Genomic DNA, 27,550 nt, shown 5'->3' with positions numbered 1-27,550 from the left:
TTTGTGACAGTGGGTGCAGGGAGAAGATCCCCCGCCCATTGTCATTGGGAGCAGGTGTAGAAGCCGGAACAAGTTACATGTTCCACCCTAAAAATGTGGATAAGGTAAACTTATCCTTTAACCCAACATTTTTGTTGTATTGGCAATGGGGTGCGGCATGGGTCTGTCTTTTGCCTACATAGGTTTTTGCTCACAGGTGTCCCACTTTTCCATCTCAGAAACTTGGACGGTATATACACCATAGTGCCATGAGCTGTGAATCTGAACGTTATTTTAGAGGTTCCCCAAGATCTTAAACTTTTTGCCAAGGGTTTCTCTAAGGCTACAGAGGTGGCTACAGAGATCTAGGGTACATAGTTGCAGAGCATTTTTTCTGTGACGGTACAGGCGGTCCCCTAGTTACAAACATCTAAAATTACAAATACTCCTACTTACAAATGGGGGGAGACAACAGGAAGTGAGAGGAAATCTACCCAGAGGAAAGGAAATTCACTCCTGTAAGAGTTATTATGGGTAAAAGGTACCTCCACTGAGAATTTATCACCAATCCTTGTTTCCACAACAACCCAAAATTTTCAAAATCCAATTGTGATTGGGACAGAAAGTGAGGTGAAATCTTCTGAACAGCGGCACAGACAGCAAAACAAACGTTACAGGGGTGATAACCCTTCCCTATGCTATCCAAAAAGCTTAAAAATCTTTTTTTTGGGCTGTAGCTACACTTAAAAAATGTACTGTACCTGTTCCGACTTTAACTTAAGAACAAACCTACAGACCCTATCTTGTTTGTAACCCGGGGACCGCCTGTAAAGGGCAGAAGGAGACAAATGTATTTAGACTGTGCAGGTTAGTGTCAGTTGACCATGGTCAAATGACCAAAACATTAGCTGGGAGTCAATGTGTTCATTTTTTGGGCCCTTTCTCTTACCATTGCTGTTGATAACTGCCTACTGACAGAAAATACACAATTCGTGTTAGTGTGCATATCCAGTATGTGCTGGCGGATATACACTTTCCCTTAACTGCCTACATATGTAAAATAAGCAGCATTTACCCACAGCACACGTACAACCTTGTGAATTACCAGAACACAGACTTGCACACAGTGGACCATAATAGGTTAAAGGGTTAGTTCACCTTTACAAAAAAAAATTGCTTTTGCAGATAACGAGTGCATGTAGATTAAAGCAAACTGTGCCGATGTGACAAAGTTGAATAATGCCCTTGCTATAGGTGTAGGACATATACGTACCTGCTGAAGCCTGCATGGAACACTCCCAAGGCATTGCTAAGTGAGGCCTTGATGTTACTGCTCACCTTCACTATCACAGTAGTGAGCTCTCAAAAGATGAACTCAGATCTACTGCATCAGGGGAGAGAAAAAAGCATGCAAGTGGGTTTGAATCAGAGAAAGAGCTCACTCCTGTGATAGTGGAGGTGAGCAGTGATGACTAGGCCTCACTTAGCAAAGTCCTGGGAGTATTCCAGTCAGCCTTCAAATGGTAAGTAAATGGACTAACACCTATAGCAAGGGCATTATTCAACTTTATTCAGGAGCTGCAAAGTTTGCTTGACACTGAGTAATAAGAAATGTAATGGATACAGCATATGTTTTTTTTAAGGAGCAGTCTGAAACCACGAACAGCACAAAGTAGCCCAATAACCACCCATGGAATTTTAACATATCCTGAGAATAAAATTGCTAAGGAAGAGATAAAATACCGTTGCATTAGCTGTTCCTCCTCCTCAGGGCTTAGCTTTTCCTCAGCGATAAGTAGCTCGCTTTGACTATCCTCCTCCTCTGTCAAGGATGGGTGAGGACTGTTGCCTGGTGTAACAATGCAATAAATATTTTTATTTCAGTTGTTGGATTATGAATTGTATGATCAACAATAAAAGAGACATCAAGGGGCCATTTAGACTCACACAGCAGCAAGGCATGTGGTAAAATACAATGCATTGCAGTGCCATTCAATGTACAGTAACAGTTATTGCACAACGTACCACAGCATATACTATGTGGTACATTGTAAGAAGGGCCATGTGCATTTTTTTTTTGTATGTTGATGTACATTGGCAGCCTATTCAAAATTAATGGTCTGTCTTAACGCTGATCTCCAGGATTCATTCAAAGTGATTATAAAAACACATTCAGTTTAAACTAGAAATTAAAGTGGATATCACAATGTAGAGTAACAGATTTCCTATCATCTGTGCCCAGTCTTGCTACATAGAGTTAATCCAGCGCTGAGCAATCGTCTTTTTATTGTTCAGTGAAATAAAACAGACTTCCAGATAAAGACCAAAGTCCTTGCTTGAGTGACAGGTTATTTACATATCTCGTGCACTAGCTTGCAGACATGCAGAGCTTCTGTGAAGTGCACAATTCACATCCCCCTCCCCTCTCCTCCTCTCCTCTCCCGTCCAGCTCTCCCAGGATTGGCCGCCTTTCCTGTGTTTTGATTAAATGTTTTCAAAATATGGGGTGATCCACAGTTCAGTGTAAACAGCCATCAAAATATACATAGACAAGAAGCTGTGCATGTCTGCAAGCTAGTGCACGAGATATGTAAATAACCTGTCACTCAAGCAAGGACTTTGGTCTTTATCTGGAAGTCTGTTTTGTTTCACTGAACAATAAAAAGAGGATTGCTCAGCGCTGGATTAACTCTGTGTGGCAAGACTGGGCACAGATGATAGGAAATCATATTCTCTACATTGTGACATCCACTTTAAAGGCAAAACATTTGTGTATGGATATAAAAAAAAAAATTATAAATGTATTTTTCCCCCTTTCCTATAAGTGATCACATTCCCTATGTTCTCAGCTGCATAAGACCTAGGCGAAGAGAAACGGCAGCACACTGCACTTCCCAGTAAAAGGCTATGCAGGTGGGAGGTATCAGGGACTGATCACTGGAGAACAGGCTGAGTTCCCAGCATAGCTAGAGAACTGACTATGGTGTGCTTTCCTGCTTAGTGTGGTCAGTTTTTAATAGGAAAGCAGAGGGACTGGCAGGAACACCAGGGATTTCACACAAACAATGCAATGTGAGCAGGAGACTTTTTCGTAGAAGCACATGGTAGAGCAGGCAGATATCAAGAATATGACATTTTGGGTTAACAAACCCTTTAACTTTTAATAGTTTGTTTGAATGAGCTTTGTCTAAACAAACTATTTACTTCAGTTGCAGTGGCTGGGAGTGTAGTATAAACTGTATGTGGCCTCAGCTACATACAGAACACAGCACTGTGTTCTGGCAGCGGTATGAGACCTTCCCGTCCCACTCCCAGAACAAAAAGTTGAGCTGAGCGCTGCTCAGCCATTCAATGCAAACTTTGTATTTTACAAATTAATAAAAAGCTTTCTCTGATTGGCTGAGGCAGAGAGGCGAGCTGATTACATCATAAGCTCCACCTCAGCCCAACAGAGGAAGCCTTGTAGTAATTCATAGAATACTTTTAGTGTGGCTGTGGCTATAAAGTTTAAACAGTGCTCCCACAGCCACTGCAACTGTCCAAACAAACTATTTAAAGTTAAAGCGGAGTTCCACCCAAAAGTGTAACTTCCACTCATTTGTTTCCTCCGCCCCTACGGTGCCACATTTGGCACCATTCAGGAGGGAGGAGGGGGCGGATAACTGTCTTTGACAGGTATCATGTCCCCACTTCCAGGAGTCCGGGCCGTGGAGAATTACGTCACAACTCAGCTCCCTCCTCCCCCTTCCCCCGCTGCTGGGCCAGTAGGAGAGCGCAACAGTGCACAGTAGGGACCCGGCGTGAATATGTAATGCCATACTGCAATGGGAGCGGCAGCACCCAACAGTGGATGGAAACATCAGCTGCGGTGTCAACATCGCTGGACTCCAGTACAGGTAAGCGTCCTATTATTAAAAGTCACCAGCTGCAGTATTTGTAGCTGTTGGCTTTTAATTTTTGCAGAGGTGGGCAGATTTCTTCTTTAACCACTTCCCGCCCGGCCTATGGCCGATTTACGTCCGGGAAGTGGTTACACAATCCTGACAGGACGTCCATGGATGTCCTGCAGGATTTCATGCCGCGCGCGCCCGTGGGAGCGCGCAGCGCGGCGATCGGTGATGCGGGGTGTCAGTCTGACACCCTGCATCTCCGATCTCGGTAAAGAGCCTCCGGCTGAGGCTCTTTACCACGTGATCAGCCGTGTCCAACCACGGCTGATCACGATGTAAACAGGAAGAGCCGTTGATGGCTCTTCCTCACTCGCGTCTGACAGACGCGAGTGAGGAGAGCCGATCGGCGGCTCTCCTGACAGGGGGGGTTCGCGCTGATTGTTTATCAGCGCAGCCCCCCCTCGGATCGCCACACTGGACCACCAGGGAAGCCCACCCTGGACCACCAGGGAAGGGCAAATAAAATAAAAAAGGCTGGGAAAAAAAAAGGCTGAAAAAAGCATTAAAAAAAAGAAAAAAAGATGCCAATCAGTGCCCACAAATGGGCACTGACTGGCAACATGGGAATCAGTGCTGCCCCACAGTGTCCATCAGTGCCACCCCAGTGTCCATCAGTGCCACCCCACAGTGTCCATCAGTGCCACCCCACAGTGCCCATCCATGCCCAGTGCCCACCTATCAGTGCCCATCTGTGCCACCCATAAGTATCCATCAGTGCCACCCATAAGTGCCGCCCATGAGTGCCCATCTGTGCCGCCTATGAGTGCCCAGTGCCGCCCATCAGTGCCACCTATGTGTGCCCATCAGTGCCACCTATGTGTGCCCATCAGTGCCGCCTATGAGTGCCCATCAGTGCCGCATACCAGCGCCGCCAATCAGTGCCACCTCATTTGTGCCCGTCAGTGCCATCTCATCGGTGCCCATCAGTGCCGCCATATCAGTGCCCGTAATTGAAAGAGAAAACTTACTTATTTACAAAAAAATTAACAGAAAAAAATAAAAACGTAATTTTTTTTCAAAATTTTCAGTCTTTTTTTAGTTGTTGCACAAAAAAAATAAAAAATCGCAGAGGTGATCAAATACCACCAAAAGAAAAGCTCTATTTGTGGGGGAAAAAGGACGCCAATTATGTTTGGGTACAGTGTAGCATGACCGCGCAATTGCCATTCAAAGTGCGACAGTGCTGAAAGATGAAAATTGGCTTGGGCGGGATGGTGCGTAAGTGCCTGGTATGGAAGTGGTTAAGTGAAATCTGGAGATCAGCTTAAACACAGTGTGCATTAATTCACTGTAAAAGAAAGCACAGTTGACATTCTAGCCTTAAAAATTTCAACTTCAAAAAGTGAGGCTATAGTTAGTATTAACAAGATAAGTTACAAGCGGTAATACCAGCACTGAGGTCTCCTGCAACTCGGCCAGCCTCTCCAAGCACTGCCATGCTTTTGGGGGGCATTTTAGTGCAGAATGCAGTCTGAATGTTCTCCACAAAAGTCTTGCAGTGAGGGCTGTCCACCCATATCCGATCTCCTAAAGAGTCTTCTATGTAAACCTAAAGAAAAACAATACATGTAAATCACACAACTGTGTATAAACATCTTCAGTAAAATCAAAGAATCAGAATTGTAACTTACATAAAAACATAAAAACACAGGAATGCTTGTTCATTTATAATCCCTCACAGCCATCCATGGCCTGGTTTTGTAGCAAGCCATGAAACAAAGAAAGAGGGGTGGGATCCCTGTGTTTTGGGATATACTCCAAAAAAATGTTTTAACAGGTAAACCAAAAATCCCATTTTCTTTATCAGACATCCAAGAACACTGGGTCTCTGCATATCCATTACGATAGGGATGTCCCAAAACACTGAAAATGAGGGGAGGACAACAAGCCATTAGGTCCTAAATAACCCAACTAGAACAGGTTATAGTCTCACGCAGCTGCCTGCAAGACCCTCTGACAAAGGTGGCATCTGCTCAAGTCCAAATGTCCACTTGGTAAAACTTTGAACTGATGAACACTTAGCCGCCTTACAACCCTGAGCCTGAGGTTAAATATACCAGGAAGCACCAATACGCCTGGTAGAATGAGCCATCACCGAGAATGGAGGAACTTTGCCCATTAGATTATAGGTTTGAGAGATAAGATGACGGATGGTAGATTTGGAAGCTGCGTGACCCTTCCTTTGGGAGGTACAAAAAAGAATCGGACTGACAAACTGCAACAGCTGTTATCAGGTAAATCTTGACTGCATGAACCACACGATGTGTGAGATGTAAGACAGAAAGAAGGCAACACAATTTTCTGGTTAAGATGGAATGAAGAGACCACCTTAGGTAAAAAGGACGGCTGAGGTCATAAAACCAACATGTTGTGGTGGAGCACCAGAAACCATTCCTTACAGGAAAGAGCAGCCAGTTCTGAAACTCTGAAAGACAAAGCAATGTCAACCAGAAAAATAACCTTTCCGCGTCACAAGGACCAAGGGAATACCCCGGTTCAAATAGTGATTTATGCAATACAGGAGTACTACATTGAGGTCCCACCAAGTCAGAAGTCTTAGCCGGTGGAACAACACATGATTCCCTGTACACAGGTGCACACCAAGGAATGCAAAGCAATGGGTCTTCAAAAGAAGAACTTCCAAAGCCGAAATCTGACCTTTGACCGTACTGAAGGACAATTTGAGATTAAAGAGACGCCAGGATATGACCCACAACATATTTATGAGGTTGGAGCCTCACACAAGGCAAAAATAAGACTTGTCCTGGGGTAAATCTCCTTAAAGTCACCTTTTTAGCCTTCAGCAGGGTAGGACTGACAAAATCAGATACTCCCCCTGCCTCTTAAGACCCTGGCTTAAACAACCATGCTGTTAAAGTCAACGGGCTAAATTAACATACCTTTAGGCGGGCGTAGCGTATCTCCTATACGCTACGCCGCCGTAACTTTGAGAGGTGAGTATGGCATTCTCAAAGATTTTGCGGCCGAAGTTACGCCGGCGTAGCGTATTAGGGCCAACGTAAGCCCGCCTAATTCAAATGTTGAAGCTGTGGGCATGTTTTATGTATATTAAGTGTGACCCCACGTAAATGACGTTCCGATCGAACGGCGCATGCTCCATGGACGTATCCCAGTGTGCATGCTCCAAATCACGTCGGCAAATCGTCAATGCTTTCGACGTGAACGTAACTTACGGCCAGCCCCATTCACGGACGCATTACACAAACAACGTAAAACTTGAAAAATTCTACACGGTTCCGACGTCCATACTTAACATTGGCTGCGCCATCTTTTTGGCGGTTTATCTTTACGCCTGAAAACCCCTTACGTAAACGGCGTATCTTTTTTTTCCACAAGAAAAAACGGCGTATCTTTACTGTGACGGCCGGGCGTACGTTCGTGAATAGGCGTATCTAGCTGATTTACATATTCTAGGCGTAAATCAGCGTACACGCCCCTAGCGGCCAGCGTAAATATGCAGTTAAGATACAACGGTGTAGGAGAACCAGTGTCCATTGAACTGAAAGTGGCAGGATAACCCATCATGTATATGAAGGCGTCCTGTGATGTATTAAAGAGAAAACGTTATTCTACTTCTACAGGCAATGCTTATATGCCAGAAGTATCCACTGTAACAGTTAAAAGAGAAAAGAAGCTGGACGGTTCAAAAATGAAAGTCTTACTAAACCCACAACAGTAAAATCAGCAAGTATATGTAGTAAAGCATGCTTGTAATACGCACTGTGGAACCTAAGGGGTAATCCTCTGTATTAAGTAAAAAGGCTGTTTGATCCTATTTTCTCTGATCCTCCCCTTTGTCCACTGTCCTCAATCCATCTCCTGATAGAACAGAGCCTTAGGAGTCACTCTGCATATGCTCAATTTGGTGTGTATTTCTTTTTCTTAAAAGGGTGCATGTAATCAGTATAGGGCCAATCAGCACTGTCCAGACAGAGGGTCAGGGGTCCTGCAGTCTAATACGACAGTCAGAGTAGAATGAAAACTCTTCCTACAAGCTTTAACCAGACACTGATAGAAGTCACAGGACTGCTATATACTGCTGATGACAAAAAGGCATTTAGCAGTTTATATTTACTAAAATAATTGCATTTCCATGTTCTGTGTACTGTGGGAGACCAGACATAGTCAATGCAGAGTCCTGGGTTTAGTAACACTTAACTGAAACCTATCCATTTAGACGAAAACTAAAAATATGAACATCTACTTTAAAGCTATCTTTCATTTTGCATCTTTCCAACCTTTACAAATATTTCCGGCCAGTTTTCATCTTCTTCGTAGGCTGCCATTAGAAGATTGCAGGCCAGAACGGACACCAAGCTGTTGCCTTTGGCTTTGAAATTTATTGTAGAATCTCTTCGCAGCATGCTGCACAAAGCCTGAAACAAAAGCATACATCAATACTAACAATCAAGAAACTGATCATACAAAAGGATATTAGAGATAACCAACTGAGCTCCAGGCAAATAGAGCAAAAATGAAAAATCTGTATTGTATCAATGATAAACAAAAATCACTTAAAGTGGTTGTAGATCTCAGACATGAAATATGAACAAAGTATATTCTTCTAAAACGTACTTGTCTCAAATAACAACATTACGTGTAATTTCTGGCTGCTGCTTTGTTCCTCTGCTATCAGCATGAATCACTTCTGACAAGTGTTCCTGACCCCAAGAAGACAAAGAAAATGTGAGAGGGGAGAGAACTGCAGCTGATTGACAGCCTCAGCTCTGTTCCTGTGTTCTGTGTGAAGGGGTGCGTTTCTTCTCTCCAATGAGCTGTCCTCACTGAGCTCCGCAGAGTATAATTTCAGCTCTTTTTTTTGACAGCACAGACAAGCTTTATAAATTCTGGACTTTGAATGGATGTAAAGAGAAACGACTGCAAATAAACAGGTGCAACTTATGTAAGAGGATTCATTCATCTGTGTGTATCACTGAGGCCAGTCACACTGGGTACATGTAAGGATTTACAACCACTTTATTTTTTAAAGGGATAGGTGAACTTAAAGGGGTTGTAAAGGTTCATTTTTTATTTTCTAAATAGGTTACTTTAAGCTAGTGCAGTGTTGGTTCACTTACCTTTTCCTTCCATTTCCCTTCTAAATGTTTTTTTTTTCTTTGTCTGAATTTCTCACTTCCTGTTTCTCCTCAGTAAGGTGTTCAGTAAGCTGTTCTAAATGACTTCCCACCGCTTGGATGATGGTGGAAAGCTTACTGAGGAGAAACAGGAAGTGAGAAATTCAAACAGAGAAAAAAAACATTTAGAAGGGAAATCAAAGGAAAAGGTTAGTGATCCAACAATGCACTAGCTTAAAGGAACCTATTTAGAAAATAAAAGACGAACCTTTACAACCCCTTTAACCACTTAAGCCCCGGACCAATATGCTGGCTGAAGACCCAAGGGGTTTTTACAGTTCGGGACTGCATCGCTTTAACAGACAATTGCGCGGTCGTGCGATGTGGCTCCCAAACAAAATTGGCGTCCTTTTTTCCCCACAAATAGTGCTTTCTTTTGGTGGTATTTGATCACCTCTGCGGTTTTTATTTTTTGCGCTATAAACAAAAATAGAGCGACAATTTTGAAAAAAATGCAATATTTTTTACTTTTTGCTATAATAAATATCCCCCAAAAACATATATAAAAAAAAAAAAATTCCTCAGTTTAGGCCGATACGTATTCTTCTACCTATTTTTGGTAAAAACAATCGCAATAATCGTTTATCGGTTGGTTTGCGCAAAATTTATAGCGTTTACAAAATAGGGGATAGTTTTTTTGCATTTTTTTTTTTTTTTTTTTTTTTTACTAGTAATGGCGGCGATCAGCGATTTTTTTTCGTGACTGCGACATTATGGCGGACACTTCGGACAATTTTGACACATTTTTGGGACCATTGTCATTTTCACAGCAAAAAATGCATTTAAATTGCATTGTTTATTGTGAAAATGACAGTTGCAGTTTGGGAGTTAAACACAGGAGGCGCTGTAACATTTAGGGATCACTGTGTATGTGTGTTTACTAGTGTAGGGGGGTGTGGCTGTAGGATTGACATCATCGATCGAGTCTCCCTATAAAAGGGATCACTCGATGGTGCGATGTCAGAAAGTGCACCAAAGAAGCAGCATGCAGAAGTTTTGGTGCGCTTTCTGAAACCACACCAAAACCGCAAGACAACATAGAAGTCTATAGGAAAGAGCAGCTGACCTGCACAACAACCACGGGTTAAGTCGCCCTTTAGCAAAAGAGCAGCGGGGTTGTGTAAAGCCACTCTTACTGGAGGTAAGGTAGTAGCTATCTGGAAGGGATTCTTGGATCACAAGGCTAGCTAAGCAGAATAAAAAATGCTTTAGCAGATAAGACAGTTTACACGTATATATCACCCCTGTATTAGACTCTCTGCCTGGAGCTCAACTTATATCTGAAAAATAAAACTAGCTTGTAAGAAGTTTTACAATGAAAACTCCTCAAATGACACAAACCTCTGACAGTAAAACCCTTAGGTAGTGGCATATTACAAGAACTAACTTACAATAATGGTACCATAGAAAGTTCTCACAAATTACACTCAAAAGGTACACCTGTTTAATTGCTTGGTAACACAAATTGCTAATCAGCCAATCAGATGGCAGCAACTCAATGCATTTAGGCATCTAGACGTGGTAAAGATGACTTGCTGAAGTTCAAACTGAGCATCATATTGGGGAAGAAAGGGGATTTAAGTGGCTTTGAAGGTGGCATGGTTGTTGGTGCCAGACAGGCTGGTCTGAGTTGCTATTTAAAAAACTGCTGATCTAGTGGGATTTTCATGCACAACCATCTCTAGGGTTTACAGAGAATGGTCAGAAAAAGAGAAAATATCCAGCGAGCGGCAGTTGTGTGGATGAAAATGCCTTGTTGATGTGAGAGGAGAACGGGCAGACTGTTTCGAGATGAAAGAAAGGCAACAGTTACTCAAATACAGTAACCACTCGTTACAACCAAGGTATGCAGAATACCATCTCTGAATCCACATTACATGGAACCTTGAAGCAGATGGGCTACAGCAGCAAAAGACCACACCAGGTGCCACTCCTGTCAGCTAAGAACAGGAAATTGAGTCTACAATTTGCACAGGCGAGTACACTGATACAGAATACCGATACCTTTGCGCACATTCAAAATTAATGCAATTTGAGCCTATTCATTTTGTATGGGCTCAAATCACACTGCAAAGGTATCAGTTTCAGGTATAGGAGCATTTGCTCAAGTATTTGGGCAAATGCTTAATACCTTTATTGGTGCAACCCTAGTCAGTGCAGTTACCTGCATTTATACGTGAGGAAAAGCATAGGTAACTGCACATTATGTGAATGGGCCTTAATATGCAAACATGCGCCAAAACATCCATATGCATGTACATAAAGACAAGCCTCACCTCTATGACACCCTCTGTTGCAAATATATTGGGCTTCATTTTTGCCAGGAACATTAAACTTAAGTACAATGTAGGATCTGGTTTTGCTCTGGTCATTTTAAGTTGCTTCACTGCTCCACAGAGTACTCCTTCAATCCGGTCATCATTGCCTTCTTGCTCAGATGCCTCAATATCATCTAGCAGAGATGCTGGGGGAACTGAAAGAAGGGGAAGAAAGGATTATCAGGCCTTTTACTGAAAAGTACAGATGTTTGAAGAAAAAAAAACAATTCCTGATGCTAAGCAAAATAGTAGGAAAATTACTAATGCATTCTCAGAAACTCTGCAACCGACCAAGAGTAAGGCAGTCCACTGAAAGTAATTGAAATTTCCCTTGATTCCATGCACAGTAGGTAGCTCAAGTAGTGCTTTCAAACCACCTTTGGGTAGGGGCTGCTACCCAAATCATCCCGGGCTGTGACAATACCTTGTTCTAAGGGCCCATTCTTACCTTAGAGTTGCAGTAACAAACAAATTACACCTGTTAACATGTTGAGATTCCACTCAATTTCATCTGGATCTCAACATAATAAAGCAATGCTCCTGGCACTCATGCAGTGTGCTGAATTACAAAATAAAAACAGTGTAGGATTTGGTCTGTTGTGGTGCATTTCAAATAAACAGGCCGCCTTCGCACAATGAACATTAAGATGTGACATAACGCAAGTTAAACACAACGAATAGGGCCAACTAGGTTTGAATGGGCCCTAAGGGGTACATCTATTAGCATGTAAAGCAGTGGTTCTCAACCTGGGGGTCGGGACCCCCTTGGGGGTCAAATGAAGATTTGCCAGGGGGTCACCAAATCCTGGGCTGTTTCTGAAGACTGCGCTCCTCGCCTAGCTTTTTTGTGGACACCCAGCCTGTGTCCCTGGAGCCTGTTGCCGCCCAGCTGGGCTGTTACTGGAGCCCGCGGCTGCCCACTCAGCCTCTTTGCAGCCACCCATTCAGTTTACGGCATGGGTAGAGGGCAGAGACTAGAGGTCAGCTGACTGGTGAGGAATTTTAAGTGGGAGGGGCTGAAGGAGACCCTATCTCCTGATTTCAGCATAGGTGTCACTGTTGCAAGACACCACAGAGCCGGAGACACAGTGAGTAACACTACCTCTGTGATTATAGTTGCCATTAAAAGTCCCCACTACAGTTCTCAGATCAGCAGATGACCTTGATCAAGAGCACCTAAGTTGGCCGATCAGAACTCCCCCCAGCATTGCCACTCACCCCAACTCCCCACCAGCACTGCCACTCATCCCATTCCCCCACCAAGGAGTAAGAGAAGGAATAAAAAAAGAAAATACATGGAAGGGAGATGAAAAGAGGGGAGGAACAAAGAAAAAGTAGAGAAAGTACAAGAAAGACAGCTAGAGAGAGGGATGGGAGAAAAGAAAAGGGACTCAGGGAGCACTAAATTTCCGTGGGGTAGGGGCACACATTTTACTGTTAGGGGTCCCCACAAAATGGAAAATTTTATCAAGGGGTCACGGCACTAGTAAGGTTGAGAACCTCTGATGTAAAGCTTCATGTGGACAAACCACGCAAATTAAACAAAGCCACTCAGCATGAACCAAGCACAATAATGGAGTGTTTTTCAACTTATGTATGTTATTCTTGATTGATATAGTGTGTGTATTTACTCTTACATAATCTGTCTCTACAGGGAGTGCAGAATTATTAGGCAAATGAGTATTTTGACCACATCATCCTCTTTATGCATGTTGTCTTACTCCAAGCTGTATAGGCTCGAAAGCCTACTACCAATTAAGCATATTAGGTGATGTGCATCTCTGTAATGAGAAGGTGTGTGGTCTAATGACATCAACACCCTATATCAGGTGTGCATAATTATTAGTCAACTATCTTTCCTTTGGCAAAATGGGTCAAAAGAAGGACTTGACAGGCTCAGAAAAGTCAAAAATAGTGAGATATCTTGCAGAGGGATGCAGCACTCTTAAAATTGCAAAGCTTCTGAAGCGTGATCATCGAACAATCAAGCGTTTCATTCAAAATAGTCAACAGGGTCGCAAAGAAGCGTGTGGAAAAACCAAGGCGCGAAATAACTGCCCATGAACTGAGAAAAGTCAAGCGTGCAGCTGCCAAGATGCCACTTGCCACCAGTTTGGCCATATTTCAGAGCTGCAACATCACTGGAGTGCCCAGAAGCACAAGGTGTGCAATACTCAGAGACATGGCCAAGGTAAGAAAGGCTGAAAGACGACGACCACTGAACAAGACACACAAGCTGAAACGTCAAGACTGGGCCAAGAAATATCTCAAGACTGATTTTTCTAAGGTTTTATGGACTGCTGAAATGAGAGTAAGTCTTGATGGGCCAGATGGATGGGCCCGTGGCTGGATTGGTAAAGGGCAGAGAGCTCCAGTCCGACTCAGACGCCAGCAAGGTGGAGGTGGAGTACTGGTTTGGGCTGGTATCATCAAAGATGAGCTTGTGGGGCGTTTTCGGGTTGAGGATGGAGTCAAGCTCAACTCCCAGTCCTACTGCCAGTTTCTGGAAGACACCTTCTTCAAGCAGTGGTACAGGAAGAAGTCTGCATCCTTCAAGAAAAACATGATTTTCATGCAGGACAATGCTCCATCACACGCGTCCAAGTACTCCACAGCGTGGCTGGCAAGAAAGGGTATAAAAGAAGAAAAACTAATGACATGGCCTCCTTGTTCACCTGATCTGAACCCCATTGAGAACCTGTGGTCCATCATCAAATGTGAGATTTACAAGGAGGGAAAACAGTACACCTCTCTGAACAGTGTCTGGGAGGCTGTGGTTGCTGCTGCACACAATGTTGATGGTGAACAGATCAAAACACTGACAGAATCCATGGATGTCAGGCTTTTGAGTGTCCTTGCAAAGAAAGGTGGCTATATTGGTCACTGATTTGTTTTTGTTTTGTTTTTGAATGTCAGAAATGTATATTTGTGAATGTTGAGATGTTATATTGGTTTCACTGGTAAAAATAAATAATTGAAATGGGTATATATATGTTTTTGTTAAGTTACCTAATAATTATGCACAGTAATAGTCACCTGCACACACAGATATCCCCCTAAAATAGCTAAAACTAAAAACAAACTAAAAACTACTTCCAAAAATATTCAGCTTTGATATTAATGAGTTTTTTGGGTTCATTGAGAACATGGTTGTTGTTCAATAATAAAATGAATCCTCAAAAATACAACTTGCCTAATAATTCTGCACTCCCTGTATAAACATGCAGCATACGTTTGTATCTGGGGATGTTTCAGGCTGTGGTGCTACTTCAGCACAATTTCAAAGCTGCAGATCAGTTGCGATTTGCACCTCCGATTTCATTGCGGCTTGCAACTTAAAGTGGAGTTCCACCCATGAATATAACATTACATCAGTAGTTTTAAAAAAATGTCATTAGTCCTTTAAGAAATTTTTTTTTTTTTTTTAGATGCCTTCAAAGTGTTGTTGCTAGGCAGAATAGTTAATCTTCCCTCTTCCTGCACCTAGGTGCTTAAGCTTCACCGCACAGACTCCTGGGAATGTAGTGGGTGTAACTTTCCAGGAGTCTGTGCACTCCCCAGTCTCGAAGAATCATGTGACTTGGACAGTACAGGTGCTGAAACCTGATCTGAAACCTATTACACTGCTTGTGCAGCACTGAGCATGTGCGAGATCTGCAAGGCTGAAATCCAGGAAGTCATACAGTCTGGCTTCATGATGCCCACACTTAAGATGGCCCCAGTCAATTTCTATTTTATAAAGTGTCTAAATGCTGTAACAACCTAACAAAACTGACCTTAGTTTACAGACTAACTTTACTAGAATACATTAAGCTTGTGTATTACAGGGGTATTTATATTTAGAAAGTGAAATTGTGGCCGGAACTCCGCTTTAAATTAACAGAAGTCTATGCAAGTCCCAATGAAAGCAGAAAAAAGTAGCGCAGGATCCTTTTTTAGAGACGTATCGGTTTAAACGGTTCCATTGTCAGCAATTGGAACTGTCAAATTGCAGGACAAATCATACTGGTGTGAACCAGGGCTAAAGCAGGGATGTGAATCATTTCTTTTTGATCAAGTATGTGAATGATAAAGGGATCGTTGACCCTTATTGCCCTTTGAAAAACGATGCACCTGTACACTTGGAGGGTTCCGAGTTTGGGTGTATTTTTTACAGAGCCATATGTACCATCACATTGAGCCACCCTGTTAGCTTAAGGCCCCTTTCACACCTATACGACTTGTCCCACGATTTGTGATGGCAAAGTAGCATGACGAGTCGTTTCCATTGATTTCCAATGACAACCATTCATATTATTCGTCCCTGCACTACTTTAGTCCGATTTTGATGCCACTTACACAAGCATTCCGTGAATTCGCGGCCGCCAATCGCAGCAACATCATTTCCGCAAAATCATGGTAAAAATCGGGCAACTTTGAAGTTACAGTACTGTGAAAGGGGCCTAAGGTGGGAGCTAAAACTTGCTGCCCCTGACCGTAAGTGTAAACGATGCCTTGGAGGGTTGAATTGAAAATCCCTGGCCTGTAAAATCCCAGGCGTTTCCAGGAATTTGAGCACCTGGATGGCAAGGTACATTAAAGTAATTTAAGGGTGACAAAGGAAAGATTTTTATATTTTTCTCACAGAGTTTGCACAGTTTTATAACTGTGCCAACTCCGTGAGAAAAAGATAAAAATCTTTCCTTTGTCACCCTTAAATTACTGCGACTTGCATGAGACCTCTGGGGCATATGCCCTGCTATAAGTGGTTAAATATGAAAACTGGTGCCCCTCAGTTCTTGTCTAAAGCTCTGGAACCAATAAGCCCAATGCACCCTTCCATTGTGTGACACAGAATCTATACCAGTATTGGATAAGCAGTGCTAGTATCTCAAGATGCAAGGATCGGCTCTGCTGGTGCACTAGTATGAAAATTATACTCTAAAGCTGCTTTCACACTGGGGCCAGTGAAAAGCGGGGCCATAAGGTAAATAATTGTTTAATGCCCTATGCTCTCTTTCCTTCACTTCATGGTTATGAGCAGTGCATGTATATTTCAGTTACGTACATTGCTCTCCAAAAAACTACAAATCCCATGAACTATTAAACCTGACCAATGAAATGAGCATGTTGGAAAAAAAAAAAGTGTGTATGTGTGTATATATATATATATATATATATATATATATATATATATATATACACACACACATACATACACACTATAGTGGTGAAAATGTCTTTGAAGATTCATAAACTACTAGTAATACTGCAGGTCATGACATTATAAAAATAAAAATAAACAGCTGAAGTCAACTTTAGAGCCAGGAATGAAAACAGCAAAAGATACTTATAAACAGTGTGTGTGCAATCTAAGAAACTACTTGTTGACCTGCACTGCATATTCAATCCCAAGCAAATACAGAACATGTTCTAGAGTAAACAGTCATTGGCACCTTCAATTGGGACAACAGATGGCTCTTTGATAGATGGAGAGATCGCTCTCTTCTCGGCTACAGCTGCCTCAGCCAATCGCCCTAAGGCAGTCAAAGGGGTAGTGGATGAAAGTTTGGGCCGTTTACTGAGCCCAGGCAGTCCTGAAGTGCTGGCTAATGCAGCTGAGGCCTCTCGCTTCCGTTCAGAGGTCAGGCCAGAAGCAGCTGGCTTAAGAAGATTGGAGGGGGCTTTGGAGTCACTGGTTTGTCCCTTGGAGCCCAGAGCGATAAAATCTCCTGGAGGCGCATGACCTGCAAGTGAAAGAAAGGGAATAAATATACATACAAATTACAACTAAAGAAAACATATAGCAACATAAGATGTAACTGAACTGTCGACTAAACATGCATGCAAATAGATGATGATGATGATGATGATCATCAGTTTATTTAAAGGAGAATTTTAAAATTAAAAGTTAAATCAGGGTATTTTTTTCCGTATTTTACCTGCATGCAACCTTTGCTGGAATATGTCCCATTTGCACTTTCATTACCTTATTGATTGCACACATGTATGGCGTCATATACTTACATTCTCTAGCACAGTGTTATTGCAATCTTTTTGTTCCATGTTTTAAAAAAGAAACAAAAGCATTCAAATAAAAAATAAAAACATTGTGAAATACGTTTTTCTTCTTTATAATTGTTCCTGCAGTAATATTTTCTTGTGCCTTCACATATGTATAAAGTCGAAGATATACCAACCTTTATTCCTTGTGTGATTTTGTATAGTGGGGATTATAGTGTATGTAAATCATGGCTTATCACAGAGCATTGCCGGTTTAATTAGGGCCAAAACAACTAATCGATTAATCGACAACTAATCGATTATGAAATTAATCGATTACAATTTTCATAATCGATTAATCGGCCAGTAACATAATGGGGTTAAAAAATAAATAAATTAGCCCTTTATAGTGCAAAAAAGCAAATCGCTACTGTAAATATTACTTTCACGGTCTCATAGTAAAAAATTAACCCCTTACAGTAGCGATTATTTGCTCTTTTTGTACTTATTTTTGTTTTTTTAACCCCATTATGTTACTAAACATCTCAGGCCGGAGTCACACCTCTGTTTTGTGGTGCTTTTTGCAGAAACACACTACAGTTCATTTACATGTTTTTTGCCCTAAATATCTTCCTTTACCTTAGTGCAGTCCTCCTTCACTTACCTCATCCTTCCATTTTGCTTTTAAATGTCCTTATTTCTTCTGAGAAATCCTCACTTCCTGTTCTTCTGTCTGTAACTCCACACAGTAATGCGAGGCTTTCTCCCTGGTGTGGAGTGTCGTGCTCGCCCCCTCCCTTGGACTACAGGAGAGTCAAGACGGTCTCTACGTTGCAGATAGAGAAAGGAGCTGTGTGTTAGTGGACGTCCTGACTCTCCTGTAGTCCAAGGGAGGGGGCGAGCACGACACTCCACACCAGGGAGAAAGCCTTGCATTACTGTGTGTAGTTACAGACAGAAGAACAGGAAGTAAGGATTTCTCAGAAGAAATAAGGACATTTAAAAGCAAAATGGAAGGATGAGGTAAGTGAAGGAGGACTGCACTAAGGTAAAGGAAGCTATTTAGGAAAAAAATAAATTGTACCTTTACAACCCCTTTAATCTGGATTCTGATATGTCCATTGTAAGCTTTGCCAATCATAAACAAGATCAGCGCCAGCAGAATCAAGTCATAGATGTAACAGCTACGTGAATAGAAACTCTTTAGCTTAAAATTTACATCTTACCGGATGATTTTGCAGCTGAGCTGGGCCGACGCACAGTGGTTGCCTTTGGACGATTCATCTCGTTTATACTTTGAATAAATACAGAGATAAAAGATAAATGACAGACTGTTTAGGCTGTGATTTGTATAAGGTATTAATACAATAAAGCGCATTTTGCAACCTTCTACTAAACTTGGGAAAAGGAAAACCGCATGTATTAACAGCAAAAGTTTAGGTAATGGAGAGGGCAGCAACTGTAAGACCTCTGAAGGCCTATCACATCTGACTTTTAGCTGTAAGAGTTACTATCAAATAAACTAAGTACAGCGAAATAAGGGGATATCTATAAATTGTTCACATGTATGCCTGCAGAATTATAGCTTTAAAATGTTTCAACCTTGTGCTAGTCAATAAATGCGTATCAATATAGCGTTAGTATTTATTATTTTAGGTGCTTGCAGCCTTGCATTTATTGCCTGTTGTGTGAATTTCATTTTTTTTGTATCATTTTAAACTGATATATTGTTTTCTTTTAACTTACTGGCCAGTGCAAAGTTCCCCTCATTGCTATTTTTTATATTCCTAAAATATTAACTGCCTGTACCATAGGAAATAACAAATGTGTTTTTTGGAGGGTTTTATTTTTATTTTTTTGTATTTATGAATTTACTTTAAAGCGGTATTAAACCCAAAAGAAAACATTTATCATACAACAGCTTACCAGTTCTTAGATTTTTTTTTAGCCATTCTTTCCTTAATTTTCCACGGGTGATCTGGCCAGTAAGTCTGATGTTTTTCAAAAGAACAAGCTGCCCTGCAGATGTAGCAGTTAGAGGGTTGAAGCAAACCATTTACTACTAACAGGGGTGCTTACAATGATCAGCTTTTTTAATGAAAAACCTTTATCCCAAAAGGAAAAAAAAAACGTTTGCTGTAACTGTTTATATAGTGTTAGCTGGAATTTGGCTTCAATGTGTAAGTGTATCCAAATCTACTAGTACAGGGTTCTCCAAACTTTCTAAGCAAAAGGCCGGTTTACTGTCCTTCAGGCTTTAGGAGGTAGGGCCGGATGGGAGTAGAAAATGCCCCATCATCTGTACCCCATCAGTGTTTTTAATGGGAGGTATAGTGCCACATTGTTTATCAATGAGGAGAATAGTGCCCTATTGATGATGTCAGTAGTGGGAATGCTCCATCAATGGTGTCATTTGATGGAATAATTGCCCCAAGGGCAAGATAAAGGGCCACAAACGGCCCCCGGGCCGCAGTTTGAAAACCATGGTACTAGTACATCTAACACTGTATGTATGTATGTCATTCTTTGAAACATTACCAAATATAAAAAAAAAAGGAATTGACTTATTATCACGTGCAGTAAAAAACAAACAAAAAAAAAAACACAAAAATATCGCATGCCACAACTGTTAGTGAAATGACCCCTGGACAGGATAGCAAAAATATGGAAGAGAGAGTATTTGGAAATATGAAAGTGAAAAAACTAAATATTTTTTAAAGTAAATTCTGCAATAGCTCCTGTAATGTATGTACTCACTAGAAATATACTTGACTTTTAATGAATTGGTCTAGATCCAGTTTAACAGAACATGGTGCATCTAACTATTACAATAGGAGTGCATTGTAACGAAACTGATCATGATTAGCATTATCCAATTCAATGGCAGCCCGACTACCAGTGTGAGTCCTTAACATGGGATGGAAAAATACTGATCCCAAAAACTACATAAGATAATAAAGTGGAAAACAAATCATTATTACATACTGTACTACATGATTTTCATGTCTGATCCAGAATGTTACATGAGTGTGTCTTAGCTTAACAATGTACTTCAATAAGTAACATTTCAGCATCTTTCCATGACTTTCATCAAGAACACCAAGCTGTAAAAATGATTAATTCATAACAGAAATGTGGATACTACCAATGCCGAGGTTTCCTTCTGAAAATGTTAACTGCATAGTGCTGAGTGCTGACATCTTTTGCTTTGGAACACACTGGAGCACTGACACAGAAAAGGCATTAAGACCTTATTATGACTTCTCATTACCCTACATGTTTTGTGCCAGTGAGCCAAAGTAATAACAGGCAGGCAAAAAGCATTTTCTTTAGAAGCTCAGCGCAGAAGGCCTCATGCACACCGCAAGATGTTACCGCTGCTGTTAGGGGCATCATGCGTTTTTTTTTTTATTGCCTCTAAACCCCCCTGCGTGTTAGCCTATGTGCCCATGCACACAAACACCAGAGAGTGAGAGGGAGCACCCAGAGAGAGAGGGCACACGAGAGAGAGAGAGGGGGGAACACAAGAGAGAGAGGGGGAACACAAGAGAGAGAGAGGGGGAACACAAGAGAGAGAGAGGGGGAACACAAGAGAGAGAGAGGGGGAACACAAGAGAGAGAGAGGGGGAACACAAGAGAGAGAGAGGGGGAACACAAGAGAGAGAGAGGGGGAACACAAGAGAGAGAGAGGGGGAACACAAGAGAGAGAGAGGGGGCACACAAGAGAGAGAGAGGGGGCACACAAGAGAGAGAGAGAGAGGGGGCACACAAGAGAGAGAGAGGGGGCACACAAGAGAGAGAGAGAGGGGGCACACAAGAGAGAGAGAGAGAGAGAGAGAGAGAGAGGGGGCACACAAGAGAGAGAGAGAGAGGGGCACACAAGAGAGAGAGAGAGGGCACACAAGAGAGAGAGAGAGGGGGGCACAAGAGAGAGAGAGAGGGGGAACACAAGAGAGAGAGAGGGGGAACACAAGAGAGAGAGAGGGGGAACACAAGAGAGAGAGGGGGAACACAAGAGAGAGAGGGGGAACACAAGAGAGAGAGAGAGGGGGAACACAAGAGAGAGAGAGAGGGGGAACACAAGAGAGAGAGAGAGAGAGGGGGCACACAAGAGAGAGAGAGAGAGGGGGCACACGAGAGAGAGAGAGGGGGCACACAAGAGAGAGAGAGAGAGGGGGCACACAAGAGAGAGAGAGAGGGCACACAATAGAGAGAGAGGGGGCACACAAGAGAGAGAGAGGGGGCACACAAGAGAGAGAGAGAGGGGGGCACAAGAGAGAGAGAGAGGGGGCACACAAGAGAGAGAGGGGGCACACAAGAGAGAGAGAGAGGGGGGCACCCAAGAGAGAGAGAGAGGGGGGCACCCAAGAGAGCGAGAGGGGCACCCAAGAGAGAGAGAGAGCACACGAGAGAGAGAGCACACGAGAGAGAGAGAGAGAGGGAGCACACGAGAGAGAGAGGGAGCACACAAGAGAGAGAGAGGGAGCACACGAGAGAGAGAGAGGGAGCACACGAGAGAGGGAGCACACGAGAGAGAGAGGGAGCACACGAGAGAGAGAGGGAGCACACGAGAGAGAGAGGGGGCACACGAGAGAGAGAGGGGGCACACAAGAGAGAGAGGGGGCACACGAGAGAGAGAGGGGGCACACGAGAGAGAGAGGGGGCACACGAGAGAGAGAGGGGGCACACGAGAGAGAGAGGGGGCACACGAGAGAGAGAGGGGGCACACGAGAGAGAGAGGGGGCACACGAGAGAGAGAGGGGGCACACGAGAGAGAGAGGGGGCACACGAGAGAGAGAGGGGGCACACGAGAGAGAGAGGGGGCACACAAGAGAGAGAGGGAGCACACAAGAGAGAGAGGGAGCACACAAGAGAGAGAGGGAGCACACAAGAGAGAGAGGGAGCACACAAGAGAGAGAGGGAGCACACAAGAGAGAGAGGGAGCACACAAGAGAGAGAGGGAGCACACAAGAGAGAGAGGGAGCACACAAGAGAGAGAGGGAGCACACAAGAGAGAGAGGGAGCACACAAGAGAGAGAGGGAGCAACACAGAGAGAGAGGGAGCAACACAGAGAGAGAGGGAGTACCCAGAGAGAAAGGGGGCACAAGAGAAAAAGAGTGTGAGCACAGGTGAGCAAGATGAGCGAGAGCAAGAAATAAAGCAAGGAGAGAGAGAAAGGAAAGAAAGGAGAAAAAATTAATACCTTATCTGCCAAAGGTTTCTGGTTCATATTACGGTATTAAGGTCTATTGGGTTGCTGAAGCAGTTTACATTTTTTTTAATCTGCCAATGAAAAGCATAAATCAAATAAACATACAAAAGACTTTTGTTAAAGATTTATAGAAAAACTGTTAAAACAATACACAAAAATTATACACGGTATGTATATGCGGTTTGCTTCAGACACAACATTAATTTCAAGTGGTTGTAAACCCTAAAGCCTCGTACACACGATCGGATATCTGATGGAATCTAATCCGATGGATTTTTTCCCCCGATATCTGATGAAGCTGACTTTCATCAGTCTTGCCTACACACCATCAGTCAAAAATCTGACTGTGCCAAAACGCGGTGACGTACAACACTACGACGTGCTGAGAAAAATGAAGTTCAATGCTTCCGAGCATGCGTCGACTTGATTCTGAGCATGCGTGGATTTTTTTTTTCCGATGGAGTTCCACAAAGCTGAGCGGATTTTTCTTTCGGTTTTTTATCCATAGGAAAAATGTAAAACATGTTCTATTTTATTTCACCAATGGAAAAAAGACAGATGGGGCCCAAACACGATCGGTTTGTCCGATGAAAATTAGTGCCATTAGTGGTGGCACCCGCATGCATGTGCGGGAGTGACGTCATTGCGGCTCCGGCCAGTCACAGTGCTGGAGCCGCGATTCCCAGAAGTCACTCCGGGAGAGATGGCGGCGACAGAGGAGGCGAAGGAGGTCGGATGCGGGGGCTTCGATCTCAGGTAAGTACTTCATAATGAGCTAGTATGCTATGCAGCACGGCAATCTCCCGTTCTAAGCCCTGCTATAGCCACCTCACCGGAACGGGGCTTGGAAATCCCCTTAGGTTAATCTCCAAGCATTCTAATTGGTCGGCGCTGTCACATGGACGGCGCCGACCAATCAGATCCCGCGTAGCCCATCTTGTCAGCGGGGAAGAAGTAGAGAGAATGTTGAGGGAATTTCTAAGCCCCGGTCCGATGAGGCGGTGATATCAGGGCTCAGAAGGGGATATCGCCGACGGGGTCCTGTATAAGTTCACCTTACAGATTTTTCTGTAAAGGTGAAGCAGAACTTTGCTCATAGCAACTTGATAAAAATAATGTTCTTTAGCAAGGAACGTATTCCTCATTAATATGCTACCAAAATTAATGTGTGCTGTAAATTGCCTCCAGCATTGCTACCATTTTGCTGACGCCCAGAGCCCATGAACAGCAGTAAATCCTAAAGCGTAACAAAACCGATCGATTTTTTTAGTTTCAAAAAACTGTTTTCTGTTCCTTCCTGGAATGTTGGGATTGCTGTCACATTTGCTTGTAGCCTCAACCAAACTGTCAAACCATCAAATGTCTGGTGTCAAAACTGATCACATGTGCAGCACCATGGCAGTTGCAGATCAAACAGAAGCAGCTTCCTTGGCTGTAAAGGATAGGGGGTTTAATTCCCCTTTAAGGCCATACAAATTTTTCTGTAAAGGTGGACTTACCCTTTTAATGAATTTGTAAGCCCAACACTTCCTATTCCTGATATGAGCCTGCTGTACCATGTACTTGTATGAGGAAGTATCCTGTTCTCTTTGTATTGCTTCCTTTGTGTGAAATCCCTGGTGTTCCTGCCGGTCCCTCTGCTTTCCTATTAAAAACTCACCACACGAGACATGGGAGCACAGCATGGTCAGTTCTCTAGCTGTGCTGAGAACTCAGCCTGCTCGCCTCCAATGATCAGGCTTGTCCTGACACGCACCCCCTGCACAGCCAATTAATGGGAAGACCAGTGTACTGCTGTTTCTCCTCCCTTCCTCTTATGGCGCTGAGAACAGAGGGAATGTGATCACTTAAAAAGCTTCTTTTTTTTTTTTTTTAAATGTAAACACAAATATTTTCCTTTCATTTCTATCTAAAACTAAATGGGTGATTGTTTACATATACTTAAAAAAAACAAAGTGATTAATATGACTTTCATCCTGCTTCGGTTACCACAGCAGATGAAAACAGTGCCAGATAGAGGCGGCTCTTTAATTAGGCCTCACACTAACAGGGGCCTCGCGGCCACCTAACTTACCCAATGTGTTACCCCAGTTTTGAGGGACAGAAGACCTTAACGCTGCTGTGCTCTGACTCAGGAGCGGGGCCATCAGCTTCCCTAACAACCAATGAATATCGGTGACACCACCCCTTGTGACGTCAATGACCCAGCATGCCCTCAGTCAATGACATCACAAGGGGGCGGGATCACCAGGTGACCCCCACCCCTTAGTTATTAAAGAGCAGGATCTGGGGGCCAACTGGTTAAAGGGGTCTTCCAGATTCCAATAAGCCCCCTGCCCCCCACAACCACCGACCAGAGTTGTTGGGAAGAGGCTCTTGTGCTTGAATTATTTTTCCCCCCATCATGGGTGTGAGTGGGGCCCCATGTCAAGTTTTGCCTAAGGCCTCACAAAGCTTAGAGCCACCTCTGGTGCCAGACAATAGTGCTCACACTGAGGTGGTGCCACGTTTGCTCCGGCACAGTAGCCCATTTAATTTAAAAGTGTTTATGGCAGGGAGAAAAGTCCCTGACCCTTTTTATTTAAATGTGACCACACGGAACATCATGATGCTTTTGCAACATAGGTTATAACACGATTAGGTGGCATTAGGATTCAATGGTACCCATGAGAGTCTTCAAAAGAGCTGCGTGTTTTGGCAGCGGGGGCGGGGACACGTGTGATTTACATGCATTCTGGCACCCGCAACAGTGTGAACCCAACCTAAAGCCCCATACACACGGGCAGAATGCCGGGAGACATTTGGAGGTATAAAATATAACGGCTGACCTTCTGCTCATGTGTATGTCGGTGCGTCTAATAGAAGCCGGATATTTGGTTGACCTCTGTCAGACGAGAATGTTAGAAAACCAGCAGCAGACTGGCTCCTGATCAGAGAGGTCAGCCAATGGCAGAGAGCGATGATCGGAGTGTACTGGCGGGGGCGTCCCTCTGTCAGAACACAACAGCTCAGCGGGGGGGGGGATCTCTGAACTAACCGGAGCGGTCAGTTTTTTTTTTCTGTGCAACCAAAACAAACTGTAGTGTACACCCGGCGTTCTATCGATTTGTGCCCTCCGTCGAAAAGTGCCCACGCATGCGCGGAACGGAAATGCCACTCCAGCTGAGTTGCCGATCAGTTGGAGTGACGGCACCATAGTGCATGCGCACATCCTAGGAGTTTTGTTTTTATTTTTTTGGACGGGCGATGCCATTTCACAGGCACAATTAAAAGCTATGCAAAGAGCGGGGGGACACCATAGATGTCACATTGTGCCTTGCTGTGAACCAGCGGCGCCACGCCAAGGCACAATATGACAAATACGGTATCCCTGCGCTGTTTGCGTAGCCTTAACTTGTGCCATAGAAATTGTATCGCCCGTCTACGGCTCCTACGATGTGCCCCTGAGCGGGCAATTTTCAACGGCTGCCACATATCGACAGAACACCGGCTTTATGCCCCATTCACACCTGGTGTAGTCGGAATGCGTATTGTTGCGCCCATTTTTCATGCAATGCAAACAGGGCACCCCATTCACTTCAAAGGGCATGCTGACACTTGCAGTTCTCCTCAGGTGACGTAGCTCTGGCTAAGCCTATTGTATTAGGAGACCTCCACACAATGCTGAGGCCTGCTCTGTCCCAGCCCCCGGTATTGGCCTCACACCGGCTTCCATGCGCAAACCTCCCTCCCCCACCTCGCTGTACAGCGCTTACCTGCAATGCCGCAAGAGCCGTACTGCGGGGTACAGAGACAGGAGGTGCCAGGGGGCGCACCTGGGGCTCCTCACCACAACAACAATCGCCACATTTACCGAGTGAACCCTACTTCCGGGAACCGTACGTCACGGGGAACGTCGCCTGGACGTCAAGAAACATCGCTTCCTGTGCGTTCCATTCACTCACAGGGCTTCCCCGACGTAACGTGGCGGGAAAGCGGCGTAGTTTGGTTTCAGTTTGTGAGGCTCGCTGTGGCGCACTGGCGCTCCAGCTGTTGCAGAGTTCCAGGTCCCTTGTGCGCAGCCAGAGAATGCTGGGACTTGTGGTTCCACAGCAGCTGGACAGTCATTGTAGTGACAACAACGTGTGTTGTAGAATGATATCTGTGAAAATGGACCCTCTTCGTTGTGCTGCTCTGAAGTCATGCTTCATGGCCGATATGAGAGAGTTTTATAGGTCATTGTTTATTTAGGAAACCATCCCGCGTAATGGTGACCGACATCCCAACCCGCAGAAACTCATTTCAGGGAGGTGGCGCCCTGCGCCCGCATACAGACCCCAAACAGCTACCCCCCAACTCCCGCTGCATTTTTTAATATTTATTTTTTTTTTTTTAACAGAGCCTCTTTTTTTTGCAAGAAAATTACTTAGGTGTCCTTTTATGAAAGTGTGATAAAATACCTCTTTAATACTGCTTGCGGCTTTAATGTAATGTCTGGTCCCTGCAATATGGGTGAAAATCACTGAGAAAAATAGCATGGGTTTCTTTAGGTGCAAACTACAGAGCACAAGTGCAGTACACACCAAGTAGCTTTAGGTGCAAACTACAGAGCACAAGTGCAGTACACACCAAGCAGCTTTTGGTGCAAACTACAGAGCACAAGTGCAGTACACACCAAGTAGCTTTAGGTGCAAACTACAGAGCACAAGTGCAGTACACACCAAGTAGCTTTAGGTGCAAACTACAGAGCACAAGTGCAGTACACACCAAGTAGCTTTAGGTGCAAACTACAGAGCACAAGTGCAGTACACACCAAGTAGGGATGAGCTTCACGTTCGATACGAACGTATGTTCGACTCGAACATCGGTCGTTCGTCGAAAGTCGAACAAATCGGGTCGTTCGCGACAAATTCGAGTGACGCAAAAGGTCCCATAATTCACTGTGGCGTTGAGCGCTGATGATTGGCCAAGCA

At 43.7% G+C, this 27,550-nt stretch overlaps 1 protein-coding gene across 1 annotated transcript in view; it reads right to left on the bottom strand.

Annotated features, from left to right (window-relative positions):
* The window catches only part of INTS1 (integrator complex subunit 1), a 173,740-nt gene extending 147,255 nt beyond the window's left edge, over positions 1-26,485 (bottom strand). Inside the window, 9 exon segments of the mRNA XM_040356702.1 lie at positions 1,723-1,828; positions 5,319-5,478; positions 8,189-8,326; positions 11,362-11,558; positions 16,839-17,129; positions 18,612-18,679; positions 19,312-19,404; positions 22,590-22,669; positions 26,354-26,485. Of these exon segments, the coding sequence (XP_040212636.1) occupies positions 1,723-1,828; positions 5,319-5,478; positions 8,189-8,326; positions 11,362-11,558; positions 16,839-17,129; positions 18,612-18,679; positions 19,312-19,337 (986 nt within the window). The 5' untranslated portion in view covers positions 19,338-19,404; positions 22,590-22,669; positions 26,354-26,485.
* Between the last annotated feature and the right edge of the window lie 1,065 nt (positions 26,486-27,550).

This window comes from Rana temporaria, chromosome 6, assembly GCF_905171775.1.
Source record: "Rana temporaria chromosome 6, aRanTem1.1, whole genome shotgun sequence".
Classification (NCBI taxonomy): Eukaryota; Metazoa; Chordata; class Amphibia; order Anura; family Ranidae; genus Rana; species Rana temporaria.
This window is presented reverse-complemented; position numbering and strand designations above follow the sequence as displayed.